Here is a 19,450-nt window from a genome sequence, read left to right as displayed (position 1 = left end):
ACGGGAAATTGGAAAATAAAAACACAAGGGACCCGACAAGATTGAAGAAACGGCTGTGGAAAAAAAAATTAAGTTTTAAGAAACGAAGGGAAGAGCGGTTTTTTTTTAAAGACTGGAACGAACAGATCGCGCTACGCCTCCGCAGGCGGCCCGGTTTACGTGGCCTCGTTCCAACGTCCAGCCAAATGAGATACCCAATTGTCGTCAGCGTTCGAAAAGAAGCAGATTGGCCAATGGGAAGCGCCAGATTACAGCCGAGCTTGATTCCACGCCGGCCCAGAAACGTCGCCTTCCTTCTTCGCGCTTTCGGCCCGGTCGAGCGGCGCTGTGGTGGAGCGCCCCCTGCCGGCAAGTCCCTCTCCAGAAAGCCCCGCCCGTCCCAGGCTGGCCCGCCTTCTTTGGCTCGTTTTCTCGCTCTTCTTCGGGATTATGTCATCTGGCGGCAGGTCGAGCGCTTGGCTGCTGTAGTCTTCCCGCGAGCAAAGACGGCTGCTCCTGCTCCTGCTGTTGCTGCTGCTGCTGCTGCTGCTGAAGGAGCGAGATCGCACGTCTTCTGAGGTGCCGGAGCTGCAGAGATCGGGAAGAAGGAAAGCTCGGCGCTCGGATCTGGAAAAGCTCTTCTCCAGCAGGCGGTTTTTTTCCCCTGCCCCGGTTGCTTCCCGGCGCCCCTCGCCGCTGCCTTCCGCGGCTGTGGCTCGGCGGATCTCGTCGTCTTTGGGGGTCTCCCGCAGCGGAGCCGGGCGGATGCCGCCGCAGCAAGAAGGAGAAAGCGGCTACATCAGCAAGCCGCTGCCGGGCGGCTGCGAAGTGCCTCCGGTGCCTCCGCGTCGGGTCCGCAGCAGCCGAGCGGCGGCGCTGGGGGCTGCCTTGGGGAGCCGCTGCCGGGCTGGAGCTAGCGGAGGGGCCGGAGCGATCGGAGCGGAACCTCGGCGGAGCATCAAGTGTGTGCTGGTGGGAGACGGCGCGGTGGGTAAAACCAGCCTGGTGGTGAGTTACACCACCAACGGCTACCCTACGGAATACATCCCGACCGCCTTCGACAATTTCTCAGGTAATCAGCCGCTTGGGACGGGACGATTCCTGGTGGGTTTTCGTGGAAGCATTTTAATGCACCTTACCGGCTCTCCGTTCCTATATGGGAGAGCACCCCCCCCTCCTCTGGTCACTTCCGACCTCATCGGGGTCCGGGGATTCCTCGCCCTATCGGCGACGTCTCCTCTTGTGGATTTTGAATCTTCCAACTTGGGAAGGGGCGGTGCCCGCGGACTGAAGTAGGTACGCGTGGAAGCGAAGGTTGGCCTGGCCGGCCAGATCGCTGTTTCCTAGCGGAGGGGAGTGCTGGGAAGAAAGGCTTGCAGACCAACGAAACGGATCGATCCCCAATTGCGATTGGGGCGGGCTCAATCGTAAATTACCTCGTAAAATCCCTGCGGGGTTAGTGGGGGGGGGGAGAAGAAAGACATCAGCGTGCAAAGCAGCTCCGATAGTCGCTTGTCCGACCTTTTTGTGAGAAGGAAGAACGTGCAGACGGCGCCTTCCTTCTCCCTTAAGGCGGGCAAGCCCATTTCTGACCATTACTGTGGTCGATCCAGTAGTTAAAAAGAGTCGGAACGCATGCGGCTAGTTTTCCATACCCATTTGTGTAGCGAGCTCTTGCTGTTATTCATATAAAATACTGTGTTAAATCCTGGGCATCTTTTATTTTTTGCAAGGTGTATATATGCCTCTTGCAGTTGTTAAAACTATAAGGGTAGCGGTACGTTTCCTATGTTTTATTGGGAATCTTCAGTGCATTCAGGGAATTTATTGTCCCTGTAGCATTTTTAAAAATGTAGTGTTCTTTCTGTTTAGTTCATTTTGGAATATGTGATCCTTCTGGGCCATATTTTTTCCACTAGTCCTGGTGATGAGGACTAGTAACTTGTTAACTGCATTAAAATCAGAATCTTTAGGAATGTTGCTAAGGCTTGCTGGTGGGAGTGCTGTGTGATGCAGCATATAGAGCTTAGTAATTTTGGGGTGTTGGCATAGTTTGGTTTATCTGTTTATATAGCAGGGAGTTGCATTAGACTTCCCAACTGTGTTATTCTGTTATCTCAGGGTCAGGGAAGTTACACTCTGTTCTCTAGCCTTGGATTTCTTATTATTGTCTACAATATTGCACTTCTCTCTTGCTTTGGAAATCCTTTGGGCTAACTCATAATCCTTATCCCTTAAAGATAGTGGATAACTCCTACTCATCCTTCCCAGCAGGTTACTTTAGACTTCCTTTTATTTTTCTTGAAAACCATTGTGGAGAGAGCTTTCTGCTGTGCGCTTTGTGAATGTTTGTAATTACATTCTTCCTGACAACTTCCCTAATATTTAAGAAAAGGGTGGTGCTCTGAATTAGAATTCTTTATTGGCCAAGTGTGATTGGACACACAAGGAATTTGTCTCTGGTGCATAAGCTCTCAGTGTATATACAAGCAATAAGTGATAAATCATGATCCTAATCCTCATAAAAAACATCATAAATCATAAGAGACAACAACATTCAGTGACAGTCAGAGGATACTAAATAAGCAATCAGCATAAATCATACTAGAATACTAAATAAAAGAACATAAATTGTAAGATACAAGCAACAAAGTTATAGTCGTAAGAAGATAAGGAAATAAGTAATAGGAAAGATGAGAAGGATAATAGTAATACAACAGCCCTGCTGGGTAGTTTGACAGTGTTGTGGGAATTACCATAGTTTTTTAGCAGAGTGATGGCATGGGGTGGGTGGGAAACTGTCCTGTCTAAGTGAGAAAACACTGGCTCATCATGCTTCTCTTTGGAAGAAGATATTCATTGTTACTTGACTTTTCCCCCAAAAGATGGGTTCCTTGAGTGCAGTATCTATATTAGTTGAATCTTTTCTGTAAGGTTTGAAGAGTTTTTATGTGCTTGAAAGCAAACACCAAACAATAAACACAGGGCTCCAACTGTGGGAGTTTTGTGTGAATTTCATTCGGTGCAGGAACATGTTTTTCCAGCCAGCATTACAGGACACACACTCTTTAATTAACCTGATGTCAAAATGCAAGGATTTTTGTTGTAATACAAAATATGAGTTGATTATCTCTACTCTAAATTGTCCTATTTCTGCAAGACCTGTAAGCCAATCTAAGTTTACTTGAAAATGTGTTCCCTTGAATTTAGTGAAATTGACTCCCAAATAAGCTTATCTGGGGTTTTGCAAACTTGTAGTTCTACAATGGAAGATTTGCCTTTCGTATTCATTTTTTAAACGTTTATTTTAATCACTGTAGTGTATTAGATTTCTTAAAATATTATATAATCACTAGTGTATATAGTTTGCTGTTGTTATGGTTTGTTATAATTCACTGGTTAAAAGAACCAATGAAGTATTTGGTTTTTGTACAGTTTTTGAGACTTCACATTTATTGCCTTATGCTTATAGTAAACTGGTGTTATAAATACCTGAAGGGCACAATTTTGCTATCAGTGTTGCAGATTGATAGAGTGGTGACAATAAAGTGATGACAAAAAAGGTTATCTCTAGTGCTTAATCAAAAGCAGCATTTATTTATTTATTTATCAATTAATCAATCATATTTCTTAACCACTTTACCTTGTATAATGGGGGGGGTGTGTGGGGGGGAGAAACCTAATCCACAAGGAAGAAACAGCAGAATAAGAAGAGAAGATTTTTCCACAGGGGAAATATGTAAATATTTGTATTGTCTTCTTTGTGATTTAAAGCACTGGGGAAGGATTCCCTAGTCTATATGCTTTTAAAACAGAATCTGGTCCTCCTCCCCCCAAAATCAATCTTCAAGCATGTTTAGAGGATGCTTGCAGGGCAAAATCCTCATTTTTGTTTGGGACAACTCTCTTTGTATTGGGCAAAGGTCTTTTGGTCACAATTTTCTGCTTTGTAACGAAAGCCGGAAGCCCTAAAGGGCTTGTGTAAACCCAGGGATTGTTGAGAATAGGGGGGGGGGAGGAGGCTGGGGAGAAGAAGCTGACTTGTGGCTGTTAACCACAAACTGACCCAAAGTTAAATGATTAATGTGAGGACAGATGTAATCCTTAATTCACAGTTAAAAGTTTTTCTGACTCTCCCCTTCCTTCCATTTCAGCTGTGGTGTCTGTGGATGGCCGACCAGTGAGACTTCAGCTCTGTGACACAGCCGGGCAGGTCAGTAAAGCTGCTTATGTACTTGACACAGCGGTTTTCCTGCTGTGTGTATGTGAGTATATGTGTCTCACATATGTATATCAGTACACATCTGCGAATCTGTGATGGAAAAATCATCCTTAGACTTCTTTTAGAAGATTCCACCTCCTTAAATCCTCAGAAGTCCTTAACCTTGTCCCTTGATTTTCCCATGTTGGATTTGCCCTAAGACCCTTTTCCACCTTCTCACAGCTGCCATTAAGGAACTGGCTCCCTTTTGCCCACCTCATGGCCTGCTTTTCTGAACCTTCCCCTGCTGCCTTTGGCTGGACACTTGGGTTGCCGTGGTGATAGCCTGGGAGCAGTGCCACTCTGTCCCAGATGGTTTCCCAGGGTGACACGAGGAGCCCAGGAGCCTACATCCCCCCTGAGCCATGGCTGGGAAGTGGCTATTTTGTTACCCTGAGGGCCCAAGATTATAATGGATTCTTTGTCACCAGGACAGTGACAATCCCTAAACAGGATAGGGCAACAGTGGGAAGAGGAAAAGAGTTGCTTCATTTGTTTGCAAGAGTGTCCTATATGTGAAAGAAAGCGTGTGGCATGTGAATATGTGCAATGGAGAGAAAGAAAGAGTACAAGAGAATTAACTTGTATTTGTGGGCATATATATTTATATCTGGCAGCCTATTTACCATCCAGAATCTGTAGAAAAAGCCTTTTTGTTCCTTGTGGGGTCTGGGCATTGGTACACTGGGTTATAACGGGACTGAATAACATTTTCTAGGCTGAAGGCTACATTAGCTTTCAAATCCAAAAAGTTGACAAGAACAGGACAGAAACCTTAAGCTGAGGTCATTTCAATTACATCCAGTTAGAATTAAAAGTGATTGTGATATCCCTCTGGTCATGTATTAAAACATTTTCCTCTTCTGGTCCATGACATATTAGAGTTCAGTAACAAATTCTGGAGGTCTCTTAGGTCCAGTCAAGCCTTGAGGGCTAGATTGTGCTCCTCTGTCTTGGAAACTTATGTCCATCAACAGTAAATGGAGTGTTGTTTCTTTCTCTCTCTCTCTCTCTCTCTCTCTCCATCCATTCTTAGAGGAAGGTTTAATCCCTGGCAACTGCCTCAACAAGTTCCTGCGGTTTTCTTGGCAAGGTTTTCAGAATTGGGTTGTCACTGCTTTCATTCTTGAGCTGAAAGAGAGTGACTGACCCAGAGTCACCCTGCTAGAGGGCCAGAAAACAGCCTCCCGATAGCGAGTGCCCTAACCACTACATCAAACTGACTCTCAAACATGACTTCAAAGTGCTTCAAAGCACAAGCCAAATCTATAGAGTAGAACCTTGGGTTTTGTCCCCTAAATCTTGCCTGCTGTATGTACTTCCTATTTTCTTATCAAACCACCCCTGTGCTTTTAATAGAAGAAGTCTGCAAGATCAGGGGGCTCAATGCTCTTATTTCAAGATGGGATTAGTGCAAAATGCCTTTACCCAGACGCCCTTTCAGGATTACTTGGAAACTGCTGCTGCACACCTGGTGACACATAAGAACACGTAAGAACCACTTGAGCACAGTAATAATAAGGCACTGCATTCATTTCCAATTTATTTTTATTTTATTTATTTATTAAATTTACATGCTGCCCATCTCACTTTGTAAAGTGATTCTGGGCGGCCAATAAGTTTCTGAGTACAGTTCAAAGGAAGGGGTAGGAGAGAGACAGCACCCAAAGAACAGGTTTTGTCAGTCACTGTCCCTGCCCAGAGGGACACCCTCACTTGAAGCTACCCCCTCCCCCCAATATTTCTAAAGAAAGGCAGTTAAAATGCTGTTATTCTGTAAGATTTGAAGTCTAGTGCTATTCATTGTGTTGAGTTTTAAATTGTGGACACTGGATTGTATTATGGTTTTGATGAAGTTTTCTGAGATGGTTCAAGTTGGAGATTTTATTGCCTTTTAATGACTTAAAATCACCTGGAGTCTTATGATAAGCGTGGGGTACATACATTGTAACAAATAACACTTATTTTAGTACTTCTGATTGACGTCAGATAATCAAGTCAGAGGAAGCATCAGCTGTAGGCCCTGGAAACCTTTTCCCCTGGGTTTTAGAAAGCCTCTTGGAACTATGGATGCTAATGCCATTTTTTGTCAAGCAAGGCTGTTTCTGTACTGTGTTTGGTGATGATAAGGGATGAGACAAGAGCCTTCGATTATCTAGGGGCTTTCACGTTTCTACCTTGCCCTGACCTCTCCATTTACTCCTTGGTTGTGTAAATTTACCATTATTCCCCTGAGCTATAAGATACATGACATGATTTCTAATTATGCAATTATTTAGAGCGGCAAACCGTGTAGGAATACATAGCTGCCATACGGCATCCCACATGCACGATCCTTTAGCAAAGAGATGAGTGCTTTGTTTTATTCTGTGTTCTTGAGGGGTGTTAAATCTGTCAAATAAGTGAGCTAATGAAACCTTGCCTCTTAGACCTCAGTTTTCTTTTGCAAGTACCCCCGCAGATGACTTCAAGAAAATGGGGTTGCACATCTGTATTTTTTCCAAATATGAACCTCAAACCACCAAAACCTCCTTTGTAAATTGATAAGTTCTACCTTGGCAACAAAATGTTGGCACAAGAGGGATATTTCAGAGCGTATTTGTTAGCTCTTTGCATGTGTTAATTTAAGGCCCTCTGACAAACATTGCTGGATTTTAATTAAAATACCAGCACAAGAGATAAATCCTACCTCTTCAAGAGGCCATTGTTGCCATGTTAATATTTTCCTCTGTTTACTTTCCTTGACTTTAGCTCTTGGAACTTGTATAATTATCAAGCTGTTCCCTTTTTACTTTGAGATCTCTCTTTTTTCCAAGAAAAAAGTTGAGTTCAGATCTAACAATAAAAGCCAAGCTTTTTCAAAAGCGTATTGTGTAAAGAGTTCCAAAATGGAGCACAGGACAACGTTCATTGTACTGAACCAGGAAGTTGGGGAAGGAGACCATAAGGGGCTATTTTTAGTGCAGATCATTGCAATAGAAGGCAATAATAAATATTAATCTAAAGCAGGCTATTGTATTATCTAAAGATTTCTTCAGCATGATTTTTGGATTAGCAAAAACCCTTCAATATTCAGTAAGAACAAACAAACAAATTTCACCTGCTCACAGAAGTGAAAGAGATGTAAAGGCAGAGACTGGTAGAAGAGTGTTGTTCTTTGAATACAAAAGATGCTTCAGGTTAGGTTTGGGCATGTATGCATTGTTGGTGCTTCTTTAAAGAAGCCACATGATCCAGGGAGTAGGGGAACTTTTGGTCTAAGGAGACGTTGACAACCAGCAGCAAGGTGGACAGACCCAGTTACAGTGGCAATAACTGCACCATTGTCACAGTAAAAATTAAAGTCATCCAAGGTTTGGATCACTAATCATGAGCCAATACTTCACCAGAAACAAAATTCATTTTGGCTGGGTTCACATTTTATGTTAAACTGTAATTTTATCAGAGTGTGGGTAAATCCCATGGTTTTAAACCAGAGCTTATTACTGTATGAAAGAAGCAGTCCCTTGTGGTTTGTCAAAAAAAACAGTATTAAAACTGGCTCAATGTGAAATGCAATCTTAGCAGTTGTATTTCGAGGAAGATGTTTCTAAAGTCAACTTAAAATCCAGGATTTTGATTTATTCAATTTGTTTATTTGATTTATGTATGCAGCCATTCAGTTTGCTACCTCCAAAGCTCTAGAGCAGAGGTGGGAAACTATGGCCCCTTTATGACTTGTGGACTTCAATTCCCAGAATTCCAGAGCCAGCCAGGAATTCTGGGAGTTGAAGTCCACAAGTCATAAAAGGACCTTAATTCCCCACCCCTGCTTTGAAGAAGGACAATGGAAGGGACCCTTCTGAATAAATCCCATGCCAATGGATCATAATAGAAAACCACATGCTATTCTGATAAATCTAATTAATGTATAAATATTATGTAGTTTAAGATAACAGATTTAAGCTGAAGAAAAATTTGGGGTATATGTAATTACTCATTCTCTGCTTCTGCCGCTGCCACCATTTATCAAACTAGTAATAGAGTGGTGTAAAAAGCTAAACTGGCCCATTAGTAAGTAAATGCAGCAAAGCAGCTATTAAAAAGAAAGCAAACAGTAGCAACAATGACTCATGTACAAATTCTGTGCCATGGTATTGTGTGTGTGTGTGTGTATGTACACACACACACAGAGAGACATGCAAACACACACACACACACACACACACACACACAAATACTGTTTGCTAGATTGTAGCTAATATGTTAGATTTGATCTAGCCCTGAATTGATTTTCCCCATTTGCATAGGCAGTTTATGGCAGTATTATGATTTTGATTCCTGGGAAATGTTAGGCAAGCCTTCTTCAATTGAAGAAGACCACATATGGCAGTGTTGGTTTTTGATTGAATTATTTTTAATACTTTAATACTTTATGGTTCTTCACTTTGTGAAGGTCTTCAGTTCTTCCATTTTCTCTAATTCATATAGGTATTCAATCCATGTTGTACACAGGTTACCCTTGAGGTCTGGGAGGGGAGTTACATCCCCACCTCATGATCACAAGACCTTAATAAATACTTTATGTATGTGTCAAAACCTGACACCCCCCCCTCAATTTTGCATGTGCATAAAGTAGCAAAAAGCAAGGCGAAACCCACAACAAGGTGAAACTTACACCTAACAACTATAGATATGCAAACCATGGGTAATGGCCCCACAGATAATGAGAACCACCTGTAATTTCTGTTCTTCCAACATCAACAATAGTTCCTGCCTTTTGTGAGAAGGCTGCCTCTTTGAAATGAATGAACGAAGATTGCATCATAGCAAAGCCAATCCCTTGAATCAGGGGTGTCAAACTCTCAACGTCACCTGATGTGTCACAACGTATCATGACTTTTTCCCCATTGCCGGCAATGGGGTGGGGGTGGTTTCGGTGTGACGCATCCGGCCCGTGGGCCGGCAGTTTGACACCCCTGCCTTGAATCAATTCTGTTTTCCAAATATGGTTGCCAGCTAATGTTCATGCTGAATGATGTACTGGTTGTGTGCTCACTTCTGTATTGTGGAACCATATGGGACAGTCTATTTATGGTTTGGCCGAGTAGTTGTGCTACAGTGCACAACTAAATAATTTAAAACAGTACACAACTAAATAATATAATATAAAACAACAAAACAACAAAAATATAATTGCATCAAGGAGGAGAGTTCTAATTTCCTCTACAGTTGTTAGTTTTCTTTGTTCAGGGACTTTTGCCTTCCATGTCCTCTTTCCTTCTCTCTGAGGTAGCATTCAGACAACTGGTTCCTTGCTACATGCCACCTTGGTACAGTTGGTGGGAATAACCCTGCTCTGCAAAACAATTATGGTTGTTATTTTTATAGAACTTGTTGTATGCCCATTTAGTAGCTGATAAGAATGGTTTTGTTATATTAATAAGGAAAACCACAACTTTCTATCCTGCACATTGGTTTTAGGGAGCATAGAAAGGTCTTTTTCTTACTATAAAGTTACTATTCACATTACTTTTATTTTTGCACAGGATGAATTTGACAAGCTCCGCCCACTGTGCTACACCAACACAGACATCTTTTTGCTGTGCTTCAGTGTAGTGAGCCCTTCATCTTTCCAGAATGTGACCGAGAAATGGGTCCCTGAAATCCGATGTCACTGTCCCAAGGCCCCTATTATTCTCGTCGGGACCCAATCGGACCTCCGGGAAGACGTCAAAGTACTAATTGAGCTTGACAAATGCAAAGAGAAGCCTGTGGCGGAGGAGGCCGCAAGGCTCTGTGCTGAGGAAATAAAAGCCGCCTCTTACATCGAGTGCTCCGCTTTGACTCAGAAAAACCTCAAAGAAGTCTTTGATGCAGCCATTGTGGCTGGCATTCACTACTCGGATACTCAGCAACAGCCAAAGAAATCCAAAAACAGGACTCCGGACAAAATGAAAAACCTCTCCAAGTCCTGGTGGAAAAAATATTGTTGTTTTGTATAAGGTTGGGGCATTTTTTTGGTTTTTTTGTTTTGTTTTGTTTTGTTTTTGGAGTGAAGGCCTTGGAAATGGCAGTTTGACCACCGAGGGTGAATTGAGGTGACTTTTGCTGAAAAAAAACACTCTGTTCCAGAATGCACAGTCAAAATCCACCACTGAACATGCTGCTAAAATTATCTCTTTCCGATGGAGATGGGGATGAGCGTGAGCTGAGAAGCTGAGGTTGACCAAATTGGGGGTTTTCCCACTAGTGGCAGTTTCTTTTTATTGAGGACTGCTGGCCTACACTTTGGTGGAACTGAAAGTTGAATCATGAATTCACTATATACAGGTGTAGGAAAGGCTAGAACCAAGGCTTCTCCTAAGAAGTCTACATGACGACTGTGAGGACTACTCTATAGTCCAATTATTGTTTTCCAGGTGGATGTCTAAAACTGTGCCTCTTAGGACATTTGGCTCAAAATGGAGAATTTCCCTGCCTGCATCTGCCTGCATTTTTAGTCTTGTAGGCTTCAGGAACACTACATCACATTTATGAAATGAACATTGTGTTGCTAAATTAGCAGAATCTGCACGTGAATCTGATATATTTTTCTTAAAATGATATGCCTACTTTTATGCACAGTGTGGGGAATGTCATAACAAATAGAGCAGCTGTGCAAAATTGTATCTTCCTTGTATACCCCGATTGACAGATCCCTTTTACACCATGAAATGTGCATGCTTGTTGGCTTGGAAAAAGGGGAAATCATATTTTGAATAGCAGTGGGCTTCTTTTCTATTTATAGAGCATATATGACATCAAAGATCTATCAATATCTGCAGAAATATGGTGCAAAATGTAGATATTGGTGGACTTGGTGATTCCTAATCTGATGCCAATCAGTGCGAACCTGACTTACCTTTGTTCATTTGTAATCTATAACATGAAGGGTTCTAAGTTGGGAAAATCTTGTTTAAATTCACATGGAAACCTTTTTCCGTAAGATAATCTCAACTAATTTTTAGTCTTTGCTGAATCAGGTATCACAATACTGTGTCATTGAAACAATATTTGCTCATCTAAGATAAACTGGAAAGAAAAAAACTATTAACTGTTCAAAATTCCAGAAAGTCTATTTTTTAAAAAAAAAAGTCAGGAAATTTAATCTAAGCAAATGTGCATAGTGTTAGGAATTGACTTTCTTTCAAAAGATGCCAAATCTTTTACTGGCAATGTTCGTGTAGCAATAAATGATGGCAAATGCTGGTTTACCAGTGCTCATAAGTACTTGGAGGACATGCTTTTGTACCAGTTTTATTCCGTCTTCCTTATTTGAATAAACCGAACATTGGCTAAATGCCACACATTTTCGTGGCTTGAGTGAGTTTTTAGGACCATGCAAAGAATAACAAAAGCAAAACAGCTTTTCTTTGCAATAGGTTAAACTAAACTGTGTCTGAACTGTTGTAGATTTATTATGTAATTGCACATCTGTTTTGGGGGATTCCTGTTCTAATTAAGTAATGCAATACAGAGATTAATTTAAACTATAATTGGGCTACTTTAGTAGCTTGATTTTTCTGTCTAATTTTCCTTCCTTGCTTTTATGTAGCCCTTTGCATTTATAATATGATCAGCCTATGTTTGAACTTAAGAAATAATTCTTTATCATTCATGGATGAACCTTGGTTTCAGGTGTTCTTTCTCCACATGGCTCTTTTTTATATATAAATAGATATATTCATGTGCTAGGGTAAAATAACCCAAGTATTAGCTTTCATTTTTAAACTAACTACAATTCACTATAACATCTGAATGTGGGAATTCTAATTTTTAAAAGCAGATTTTTAAATGCCATTAACAAAACATAATTGCTGATCTGTGTTGGAATAGATCAAAAATATTTTGTCTAAAAAAATTCACACTAGGATCATTAGTACACCGTGGCTGGTGCTAACCATAGCTTAGATTGAATGAATCTTTGGGTTTATCTCCCTTCTACAAATCACCAGCAATTTATTTTGCATCACCTGTATCATGCAAAATTAATATGAAGGCTACCTCATATCAGGTGTCAGAGAGAGAACCAAGATTCAACCAGGATCAGAGATGTTGAAACATGTGACTGCATCCCAACAAAAATTTCTACATCACACTAAACAACTGAATATCAGGATAATAATTTGTCATCCCGTATCTTCTATGCTTATTTTACCATTATACAGATTCTCTTCTGCTGCCTTGTAGTTTTGTTTATTTTGGATTTCATATGATGCATGACCATTGGGACTTGTTCAACAAGCCATGTTAAAAGGTGTTTAGCACATTGCCTGAATTGCAGCATTGCAATCAGAGGCCCACATCAAATGAATATTCTATGTATCTGATGAAATGAAGGTAATTGACAAATCAAATCATTTTTTAATCCCTGAGTATCTTTCTGATTATCCTGCAGCAAACTCAGATGGCTACTTTACGTATAGGAATGCTGGTTCCTTTTCACTAAGAGTACTTGCATTGCTATCAGAGGAACTGTAGATAATTGAAGTTACAAAAGTGATGCTTTGATTTCCTCCTGACACATAAATGTTGGTGTCCATACTTCCACATTCCTATTGTGTCTGAATTGGCCTCACTGGGGTCCATAGTTATAATCTGAGAAGCCCAATGAATAAAACTGACATGAGAGCCCTGTGGATGGCTACCAATTTTTTCTTAAGTCTTGTGTATGAAAAATGCCAGCTGGATGCCAAATGGAAAATTCCCAGTTACCTGATGGTCCAGCTGCTGAAAACTTTTACTCTCTAGGAGTCCATTTTCTCTCAACTTTGGGATGAGTTGTTGCCTACGAAATTGGTTAAAGATGTTGTGGTTTTAAAAAACTGATCAGGATGTGCCTCTTATTGTTAACTTTTTTAATGGAGAAATAATTAAGTGCATATAGTAATCACATATACAAATGTGTAAATTAGAAAAAAAGGGGTGGAGGCAAAGAATTCCTTTCAGGTGGTTTTTCACTGCTGGTGTCACTTAGACTTTGAATTTTCTCTGCTCCACTTGTGCTATGCAATAGCCTGTCCAACCTTTTACCTGCCAGCTATCTTGGACTATAACCATCAGCATCCACAGTGGCTGGGGAGCCTCTGAGTCATAGTCTAATGTAATCTGAAGGGCTTCACAATATCCTCTTTTCACCCATTCATATGTATGCAGCAGAAGGAAAAAATAGATATGTGGTCATCTTTATAGATAATATGTGAAAGACAGCAGAGATATCTAAGTGTGTGACTAAGTCTGGCTAAAGAGCAGTTCTCTGGATCCACCAGGCTCCCTGTCCTGTCTTGCATCAATTGATTGTTGTTGTTGTTAGTTGCAAAGTCATGACTGACCCATCGCGACCCCATGGACAGGCCTTCCTGTCCTCTACCATCTGCTGGAGTCCATTTAGGCTCACGCCTACTGCTTCAGTGACTCCATCCAGCCACCTCATTCTCTGTCGTCCCCTTCTTCTCTTGCCCTCAACCTTTCCCAGCATTAGGCTCTTCTCCAGTGAGTCCTTCCTTCTCATTAGGTGGCCAAAGTCATCAATTGATTAGTGGCTGGGTTTTTTTTATGGGAAACTGGCACTTTGCAAAGGAAAGTACTAACTTTTGGCACCCTCAGAATTTAGAACACTCTTTGGAGACTATAGACGTTCAAAAATAAAGATGATAGCTATCGGCAGCTGAGGACATTGTTCTTGCCTCTGAAATTTAAAAAAAAGGGGTAGGATAAAAGAAAATTCTTTTGCCTCTTATCTCTCATCCCCTATTTCCTGGTGCTGGTTTGGCTCAAATTCTCTCCAATATAAAAATCAAACAAACAAAAACAAATAGGTTCTTCCAGAGAAAAATAAAGGTTTTGAACTCATTTTTAACCCCAAGTATGCATAAACTAGAATGCACATAAATTGTTTTACAGTTTCTCACTATCTAATGTAAAATAGCTTTCAGTTTTTTTTAAAAAAAGATTAGATTTCCCCTTCTGCTTTTATTACCGTGTTATGAAAATATAAAATATGGATGATTTTAGAAATGGTAACTTCCCTTTTTGCTGCTAAAATTTGGGAACAGAAAAGAGAATAGGTGCATTCCATAAGTGAATTGCGATTAACTTTATGTAACCCACTAAAGATTGCTTTGTTTCAAGAGAGTATGTAACTTGTAATAAATATTTTGTTTTGGTGCAAACAAATGCAGCATTTTTGGAGTGCTGCAGATACCAATATAATGAAGGCTGCCTACATTTTTCTAGACTTTGGATGAATTTTTTGGGGGAATGTTACTAGAAATGTGGAAGTAAAGATTTTTTCCTATAGTTTATTATCTGCTGTGCCTTATGAAAAGGTTTTCAAAAGTATAGTGCATGTTGAAAAATAAGCTTTCCAGAAGAACAATATAAATCTGTTCTCCATCCTGAAATAAATCTAAAACCCTGGACTTAAGAGTTCACTACTTCCTCTTGTTCAGTCTACAATCTGTCACAGGTAAGGCTTCTTGGATACATGGAGAATTTTATCCAAAGAAGCATTTCAAGGCTGATGTCTGTCATTGTGGCTTAAGTTCCTTTTTTCCCCATCTTAACATCCTAAACTAGATCAGTGTGATTTCACTATAGCAAGGATGAATGGAGCTCCAGGAGACCGTCTTCGGCCTGCCCCACCGCTTTTAATTCCCAAGTAGATTTGGTCCATCTGACTTTGGATGCGGTCTCAGTAATGGGAGGTCCAAACCTTAGCTTATTGCTGGATTGAACGTTAGCCTTAGGAAACAATTTTAAACCAGGAAGATGAAGAACCTTCATTGCTATGCAAGAGGCAGTCCTATCTGTTGAGTGTTTGAAGGACTGACAGTCTAATACTATTTCTGATTAATGAAAAATAAGTAAATCTACACTGGATTTTTAACTAAAATTGTTTGTGCACTTGTTATTAATAATATCTCCCCCCCAAAAAAAAATAATCCTGAAAGCCTAGATCCGTGAAACAATTGAGATTGCTGAAGGAAGCCATGGTTTCTTGGACTGCCTGGATGAATGGTGTTATTTCAAAACTTTAAATGTCAATTTTATTTCATTATTATGTCCCTATTTCTTTGGGAAGTAACAACAGCTGCTCCTGCAAGCCCAGGGGGATTTTTCAACCTTAGCAACTTAAAAGATATCTAGGCTTCAATGGGCAAGTGGTTGAGAAACATTGTTCAGGACAGTGTATGACAATGTAAGTAGGTCTCCCTGCCCCATCATCCTGCAAGCAAGCCTGAAACTTGTGGCCCAGAATCATTCAATGAACTTGATGGTAAACGGGGAACTTGAAACTGAATGAAGTTTCCCACTCCAAGTCCTACCTCTTAACCTTTATACAGTATTACCCAATGGCCAATGATTTCCAGGGGATGTGGAGGCACAATGAGCGACTCTTGAATGCGAGAAAGGATGGCTTCATTCGTTTGCTGCCAAAGTCCAAGCTTTGGACAGGCTGCTCTGTTGACATGGTTCAGACTTCCACTTCACTGACATGTTTACTGAGCTTTTTTTATAGATCTGTTTCTCCCGTCTCTAGGCATTAGTGGTTAAGAACCAAACTGCAAACTGCCTTCTCTGCTATGCCAGTCAGATTCTTTTTTGTGATAATTCTGACCAACTGTTTGCTTTTCATTCAGGCACTACAATTTAGGCTTCTTTTTCATGCATGTGTGAAAGAAGATAGATAAAAAAATATACAGTATGGAAAGAATCCAACCGACATGTTATAGAACTTCTTAAAGTAATTCTGTGGTGCGCTGTTGGCATACTTATAGTAGTACTGAAGGTTTTTTGTTTTTTTCCCTCTTCTGTACGGTAACAGTAGTTTGGATTTGGGACATTAATAGTGTTGTAAGAGAATAGAAAAACGTAAGGCTCACAAAAAGCAATGTATTTTTTAAGACTATGCAATCGCCCATTTTTACACAACTACTGAGCTACTTAATTAAAACGTTTCAACTATTCAAAACAAAAATGTCTGTGAAGGTTTTGGTTATTTTGATCCTGCACCAGGGAAAAAAAACCCTCTAGCAATATATTATAGATTAGCTTTTCTTAATCATCATATTTTATTTTTTTATTTTTTATTTTAATTCCATTTATATCCCGTCCTCCAAAGACTCAGGGCGGCTTACAAGCTTAGCAGTAGCCTTCATTCTATGTATATGCCTGCTTATTAGGGCTTTCACACACCCCCCAAGCGGCATTATTACAAAGTCAGCTTATTGCCCCCAACAATCTGGGTCCTCATTTTACCTACCTCGGAAGGATGGAAGGCTGAGTCAACCTTGAGCCTGGTGGGATGCGAACCTGCACTAATTGCAGGCAGCTGGTGTTACTTAAGGAGGCATTAGCCCACTGCTCCACCAAGGAGCAGTGCTTGGATTATCAGACTAGACCAAAGGGTATTCTAGGTAAACAGATGTTTATCCCCAGATTTTGTTAAAAGTACCAGACAGAATGAATGCAGCACTGAGTCCAAGGAATGGGTATGGGGTGTATAAAAAAAGTCAAGATGGCAGCTATGGCTGTATAACAGTAATCCTAGCCATTTGTTTTTGTTCCACACATGTAAAAAAAAGTGGTGGATTTTAATGGCTGTGCAATATCTACTTTTATTTGTATTCTGGAAACTAAGGCAAAGAAGAGGCCCCTTTGACTTCAAAACTACACTTTTGTGTTTAAAAATAAAACAAACCATCCTCTATTAAAATCCAGATGTGATAATTGGGTAACTAAGAGCCAATAAACAACCTGAATCCTGGGAAGATGGAGATCTTTCGCATGGCTGGTTGCCAGGTATAGGAACTGGGAACTGGGTGGATGTGACTAGCACTCTCAGAATATGGTTAGAAGGTGCTCCAAGAAATCACTAATTAAACAAGTTCCAAGTATCCTATTGCACCTTTTGGTTACTGCTGCAGTTCTGCTCTTTCCTGGGAATCGTGTTTATGCATTGGTGATCTCCTGTTTTAATATTGTAATGTTCTCTACTACAGATGGTGCAGAAGGTGGTTATTATTTTGTAGAACGGGACAGCTGACTGCATTTGTTTTGCTGAAGCAGCTGCACCAGTGGCGGGGTTCAAATAGGTGAACAACCGGTTCTCTGTGTGGATGCCGCTTCCAGAAGTCCGTTCTGGGCCTGGGCAAAAAAACATTAGCTACCGGTTCTGCCGAACTAGTGCAAACCGGGCTGACTCCCACCACTGAACTGCACCAATCAGCAACTGAGTCAGGTTCAAAGGTTTGCTTATGTTTATAAATCCTTAATACAACTTGGGATCTAAATATCTAAATATCCAATATACATTACAAACCTAGTTGACTATTAAAATCATCAGAAAGTCTTACTTCTTCTCTCAGGCTTTCCCATGATGGTTCAGATTTGTTTTCTTATCCTTGTTCTGTTTTTTTAATAAACAAACAAACAAACAAGAGTGTGTTTTTAATTGTTTTAATAAAATAAATAAAAAATGTGATAATGAATAGTTCAAGGTACGCGAGCTTCTCACGTATAAAATATCATAAGTAGATTTAGTTCCAATAAAGAAGGTTTTGTCATTTGATTTTTGGGATATGACTCAGGCAGTTCTCATTCTTGGAACTTTTTCAGACATACATGGATCTTAGAAGCAAGCCTGACTTTTCTCAACTTATGCAAACAGACAGTGGTGGGATTCAAATATGTGAACAACCAGTTCTCTGTGTGGATGCCGCTTCCAAAAGTCCAATCTGGGCCTGAGCAACAAAAAATTAGCTACTGGTTCTGCCGAAGCGGTGTGAACTGGCTGAATCCCACCACTGCAAAGAGGAGCTGTTTTATGACTGCTTTTGTCTCATTTGTTTTAAGAATGAAAGTGGGAAACAGCATTTCCTGAAGACAGCTAGCTAGTCTTTTGATTCTATACCTCCCTTTCCTCCCCTGAGCAATTCTCATTAACTTTCTTCCCTTTCCTAGAGCCATTTCACTTCAGGATCCCCTAAATTCAATTCTATCACTGTGGTGTGCAATAAAATGTCTCCAGCATGCAGGTCTTCTGCATAAGAGGCAATGCTCTCCTGAAGAATAGACCCCATTTCATTTCCATTTCAGTTCCCAATTTTAATGATTGGCTACTCTCATGAATCTTTGCCCAAGAGGTCTTTGTTTTATTTTTTTTATTTCTCTATAAAGTTGTAGGTACTCCAGCCTGAGGATCCGTTATTCTAGTACACAGATGATGCTCTATTTGGTTACCAAAGGATCTATATTTGGAGAACATAATTAATTTTTAGAACATATGATTGCTGTCATGAGCTTTGGAATTTAGTGCCCCATTTGTAAGAACTAGGTGTCTGAGATGTCAGAAGTGAAGAGGAATATTTGGCACCACCCCTTTCCATTGTGTTGCTTTTGATCTGCCTGCTCATCTTTTCCCTAACTCGAGTGTGAAAGACAGCACGAGATGAGTGGCAACAGCAGAGTCAGAATTTGTCCAGTTATGATTTCCATTGTTATCATATTGATCTAGAAACCATCCCAGCTTTTCTATAAAATAGTTTTAGGAGGTAAAGGAGGCCTCATGATGGGAAACCTTGCTTTCCAAACTGCAACAATATCTCTTGGTTTGGAAGAGATTTATTATATGTAGGTGTCTAAGTGTCCCAGAGTCTCTCAGGGCCCATCTTGCAAAAGCTTGATGATCTGGGTTACCATAAAGAGACTATAAAGCCTTTGAATTTATTGGATGGACTAGAGAGAGAAAGTCTTCAGTTAGAAAGAGGGTTTGGACTACTTTAAACCAAGACCCAAACAAGAATTGTATATGGTCATGTATACCATGGTATTTTTCCCATGGTACATGAGCTGTGCCTGAACCATCTGCCTGGGCTAATCAGGTTATGAAGGAAACCCTTCTTGTTAAGGTGGGAGCACAAGAACTAGTTATAAATATCTGTACCCAATTAATAGCATAATGGAGCAAGAACCAGCCTGAAATAGTTATTGCTGGTACTAAACCAGCTCAGACGTCTGGAGATCAACCACTACTTGCCTGTGCACAGCATCAGAGAGACCTGTGATTTGTATGCTCAGATGCAAAAAATATAGAAATCAGATCTTATTACTTTTTTATCCTTACATTTTTCATCAAGCTCAGTTAAGCTTACAAGCTGTATTTAATAACATTTTTATTGCTACCTT

General features: G+C 40.5%; 1 protein-coding gene across 1 annotated transcript; it reads left to right on the top strand.

The window, feature by feature from the left end:
* The first annotated feature begins 503 nt into the window (after positions 1 to 503).
* RHOU (ras homolog family member U) lies at positions 504 to 12,481 on the top strand. The gene is made up of 3 exons (XM_081334313.1): positions 504 to 1,051; positions 4,134 to 4,192; positions 9,769 to 12,481. Exons 1-3 carry the CDS (start codon positions 745 to 747, stop codon positions 10,222 to 10,224), a joined length of 822 nt encoding a protein of 273 aa, XP_081190439.1. The 5' UTR covers positions 504 to 744; the 3' UTR covers positions 10,225 to 12,481.
* Positions 12,482 to 19,450: the final 6,969 nt, after the last annotated feature.

The sequence above is a fragment of the Vipera berus genome (assembly GCF_964194415.1).
Source record: "Vipera berus genome assembly, chromosome: 1".
Classification (NCBI taxonomy): Eukaryota; Metazoa; Chordata; class Lepidosauria; order Squamata; family Viperidae; genus Vipera; species Vipera berus.
This window is presented reverse-complemented; position numbering and strand designations above follow the sequence as displayed.

Coding starts and splice junctions, on each gene's coding strand:
- RHOU (XM_081334313.1), top strand. CDS start 745: ATGCCGCCGCAGCAAGAAGGAGAAAGCGGCTACATCAGCAAGCCGCTG. Junction 1,052..4,133: donor CGCCTTCGACAATTTCTCAG/GTAATCAGCCGC, acceptor CTTCCATTTCAG/CTGTGGTGTCTGTGGATGGC. Junction 4,193..9,768: donor TCTGTGACACAGCCGGGCAG/GTCAGTAAAGCT, acceptor ATTTTTGCACAG/GATGAATTTGACAAGCTCCG.